Source organism: Corylus avellana, chromosome ca5 (genome assembly GCF_901000735.1).
Source record: "Corylus avellana chromosome ca5, CavTom2PMs-1.0".
In the NCBI taxonomy this organism is placed as follows: Eukaryota; Viridiplantae; Streptophyta; class Magnoliopsida; order Fagales; family Betulaceae; genus Corylus; species Corylus avellana.
In genome coordinates, this window is record NC_081545.1 from 8,401,794 (window position 1) to 8,405,734 (window position 3,941).

At 35.6% G+C, this 3,941-nt stretch overlaps 1 protein-coding gene across 1 annotated transcript in view; it reads left to right on the plus strand.

Moving 5' to 3' along the window:
- The window catches only part of LOC132181713 (vesicle-associated protein 4-2-like), a 4,065-nt gene extending 354 nt beyond the window's left edge, over positions 1–3,711 (plus strand). Inside the window, exons 2-8 of the mRNA XM_059594950.1 lie at positions 3–187; positions 1,178–1,248; positions 1,615–1,696; positions 1,837–1,955; positions 3,143–3,220; positions 3,311–3,430; positions 3,536–3,711. Of these exons, the coding sequence (XP_059450933.1) occupies positions 3–187; positions 1,178–1,248; positions 1,615–1,696; positions 1,837–1,955; positions 3,143–3,220; positions 3,311–3,430; positions 3,536–3,598 (718 nt within the window). The 3' untranslated portion in view covers positions 3,599–3,711. The remainder of the gene's footprint in view (positions 1–2; positions 188–1,177; positions 1,249–1,614; positions 1,697–1,836; positions 1,956–3,142; positions 3,221–3,310; positions 3,431–3,535) is intronic.
- Positions 3,712–3,941: the final 230 nt, after the last annotated feature.

Below are 3,941 nucleotides of genomic sequence, written 5' to 3' on the forward strand. Positions count from 1 at the left end.
AGCATTGCTTCCGCTTCGTCTTCTTCTTCTGTTGCCTCTGCTTCGGTTTCGGGTCAGAGTCAGATTCACGAAGCTGTTGAAAGGTCGAGTCTGCATTCTTCGAATGCGGTTTCGTCTATGGCCAAGTCTCTGCTTCCGACTAGGAGGAGGCTCCGGCTTGATCCTCCCAACAAGCTCTTCTTTCCCTGTAAGGCCTTTTTTTGTTTCTGGGTTCTTCTTGTTTTCTTTGGTTGTGTACTTTTTCTTTTTTTTTTTTCTGGGTGGGTTTTGTTGTTTTGTATGATTTAGTGGTTTTGGAAGGTGCTTTGCTGTTAAATTTGCTGAATTATGTTCTGGGTCTTCTTCTTCTTTATATTTCATTTCATGATTTGTCAATTTTTTAAGCTAGATTGAATTCATTTGCTAATTGCTAGTCTGGGTTTGCTTCAGTGAGTCTAAAATGGTGAGATTCTTTGTTTTGTGGACAGTGTAGAGGTTGCAATGCATAATTTGTTTCTATATCTCAGTACGTTGCTTGAATTGTCTTCGAATTAATAATGGTTTCATTCCTGGCACAATTTTTTTTTTTTTTAAATAAAAATAAATAAATAAAAGAAAAGGTGAATATTTTGGTTGCTGATCTGGATCGTCTTGTTTTGTCTCTGGAAGAGAGAATCTTTGTTCTCTGATTAGTTTCCACTCCATGATTTATTGGTTTGATTACAGTAATTAGAATTGTTATAGACTAATATGATCGGCTTGGAGTGTTTGTCTTGGACTGGTGGAATCGTTTGAAATCTGGGTTTTCCTTATTCAGTCTCAATAAGTGAGATTCTTTCTTCTTTTCGTTTGTTGATCTTTTTCTTTTTTTTTTGTTCTTTTTTTCTTTTGCGTTGCCAAATGGCTCAAATTGTTCTTTTTGGAGTAATTCGACTCAGCAAGTATGTCCTGTTGCAACTCCATCAGGACTTATGGCATTCATAATATTGATGAATGAAGACCGAATGTTTTTTTTATTGACTTTTATGTTAATTGGGGCTGTCAAGTCCCCAACTTCATTTATAATGATTTTACTCCAGAAACTTGGTTAATGACTAGAAGCAATAATGTTGATCAAGTTTCTCTGCATTCTGCTATTTGCTAGATAGATTAGTTTCTTTATTGCTATCTGATTTATTCAATTCTGTTCCACATGAAGATGAACCTGGTAAGCAGGTTAGGAGCGCTGTTGGAATTAAAAACATCTGCAAGTCTCATGTAGCTTTCAAGGTATTACTATACTTATGTCAGTTGTTTCCTAATTGTCTTGTTCTTTTTTTGTAGATACTTGGCTGTATGTTTGGCCTTTATATGGAAAAATAAGGCCCAAGGGGTTGATTTCTCTAATATCTTCTACTAATTTGATGAGATTTGGATATAAAAATTTTCAAAAGATTTTTTCCTATAATTGTTGTGAAAGCTTTGCTGTTAGCAAGGCTTTGACTCTGAGATAGAGAAAAGGAAAGAAAATGTCATTACTGCACCCCCTTTTTCCTGTTTATTATTGTCCTTCTGTTATTGTTTAGACATATCTTGTTGGAATTTCTACTTACTACTACTAGGGCCATCTAACGGATGACATCTTGGTTGATTTAGTTCCAAACAACTGCACCAAAGAGTTGTTATATGCGTCCTCCAGGCGGTATACTTTCTCCTGGTGAAAGTATAATTGCAACTGGTAATTCATCCTTCTTGATCTTCTCTTCCTTCCCTTCTTTCTCCCAGCATTTGGTACTTTCTCACTGCATTTATTTATGTAAAAGATGCTGTATTTGTTTAAATTAAGTTCCTCTTCTGAACTTTTTAATTGGCTGACAGTTTTCAAGTTTGTTGAGCCTCCAGAGAGCAATGAGAAACCAATCGATCACAGGAGCAAGGTTAAGTTCAAAATCATGAGCTTAAAGGTCAAAGGGGAAATGGACTATGTACCAGAACTGGTAAATCATGCAGGCTCTTCAGTTGAAATTTACTGTTGGTTTTAATTTACTGTCAACTTGTTATCTCCGCTTGATATGTGAACTCATGCAGAATATCTTGATCATTTTTTTTTCCTTGTGTTAACTTTATAATATTTATCAGTCTAATTGCTGTATCAGTGGCACTAATTACCCTGGAAGTTGCAACTCACTTTATGCTTGTTGAGTTTATTGAGTCAAAATTTCCTGAAATTGACGTTTCATAGAAACCAAATAAGTGTGTGATGATAAAAAGAAATGTAAGGTTTTTGAAATTTTGATTAAAAAGGAGCAATGGCTTAAATAGGAATCTCTTTTGAGACTCAGGTGGATTTCATATGTTGGCAATGAGCTAATTTAGGAGCTTCATGGGCATGTCTTTGAAGTCTTTTTACCTTGTACTCAGTAATCTTGTGGATCTCTGATGATATTCTAAATGCATCACTAAAAATCTGCAGAACTTTCAAATTAATCTGAATAATTTGAAGTTGTAAAGCTTTTGTTTCTTTTGCAGCGCATGGACTTATTTCTGTGGATTTATTTTCTAACTTTCTGATTTCATTCTCAAAATAATTTTGAATGTGGAATTCATTATTTAGTTCTTGGATTTACTTTATTTCACTTTTAGTCTCAAAATTTTGAATAATACCCGACGGCATAATTTTCAGATGGTTTACCAGAATTCTTAAGTTATTTTGAATCTGGTGGAGTTATATATGCTTGTGATTTTGAATGTAATTGACTCACTGAAGGCTTGCTGTTAATTTCAAATATTTTTGACAAATCGACCAGCAAACTCCCAAATGTTTCCACTTGACTGCAGAACCGGCAGACCATGATAGAAATGGAAAAATTGTTTCAGTAACCTAGTTGTAATGTGTGTGCCCCATGTGAGTTTATATGGTAAGAAGCATTTGTGGGTTATCATCATTGGTCTTATGCAATCTTACATCCAACCAATCTGTGTAATATGTATATTTTTCTACAACTATTCAAGTATAAGCAAAACTTTTTATTTAATGGATTCAGTTAGTTGAAATGGACTTTGCCTTTTTATCCTGAAAAGCTTGGTTATATTGAGATCTATGTGCTCTGTTTATTTCTTGATTACAAAATTGAGACCACCATGAGATGCTAAACAAAATGTGTTATACGACACTTCTACACAGTTTGATGAGCAAAGGGATCAAGTAGCAGTTGAGCAAATTTTGCGGGTTGTTTTCCTTGATCCTGAACGTCCTACCCCAGTAAGTATGACTGAAATATCATCGACTCTTATTTTCCGTCTGCGTGCTTGCGTTTGAATAATTTCATTTTTCCTTTTTCCTTTTGTGAAGGCACTGGAAAAACTTAAGCGGCAGTTGGCTGAGGCAGAGGCTGCACTCGAGACACGCAAGAAGCCTCCAGAAGAGACCGGTCCACGAATTCTCGGGGAAGGACTTGTTATTGATGAATGGGTGAGGCAATAAGTAATAGATGAATTCTCTTTCAAACTGGTTGGTCTTCTGTGATCTCTTTGCATAATATCTGGCATTGTGCCCTCTGTGTTTCTGTTTTTGTAGAAAGAACGGAGGGAAAGATACTTGGCCCGGCAGCAGCAGGTTGAAGGGGTTGATTCAGTGTAAAGTGCTGTTGTTTCCTTCATGTTTTCTGCATTTATCATTCTAGAGCAGAAGTTCTATATTGTGATCATGAATTACTCGCCAAGTGAACATCCTTAGAGGAGATAGAGGCCAGCCGGAGGTGCTGTCAAAAGGTAACATGGAAGCATCTATGCTGTGATCATTGGTTGTGAGCAAAGTTGTATTTGATTTGAAATACTTGATTTAGGGCTCATCCCTATTACTTGTAGATAGCAGGATTTTAATTAGGGTTGAAACTTTTAGCTTTTGAAGAATGAATATATTGCTCTTGATTTTATGCAAAAATAGCACTTTTTTTTTTTTTATTCAGCTACAGTATTGTCTG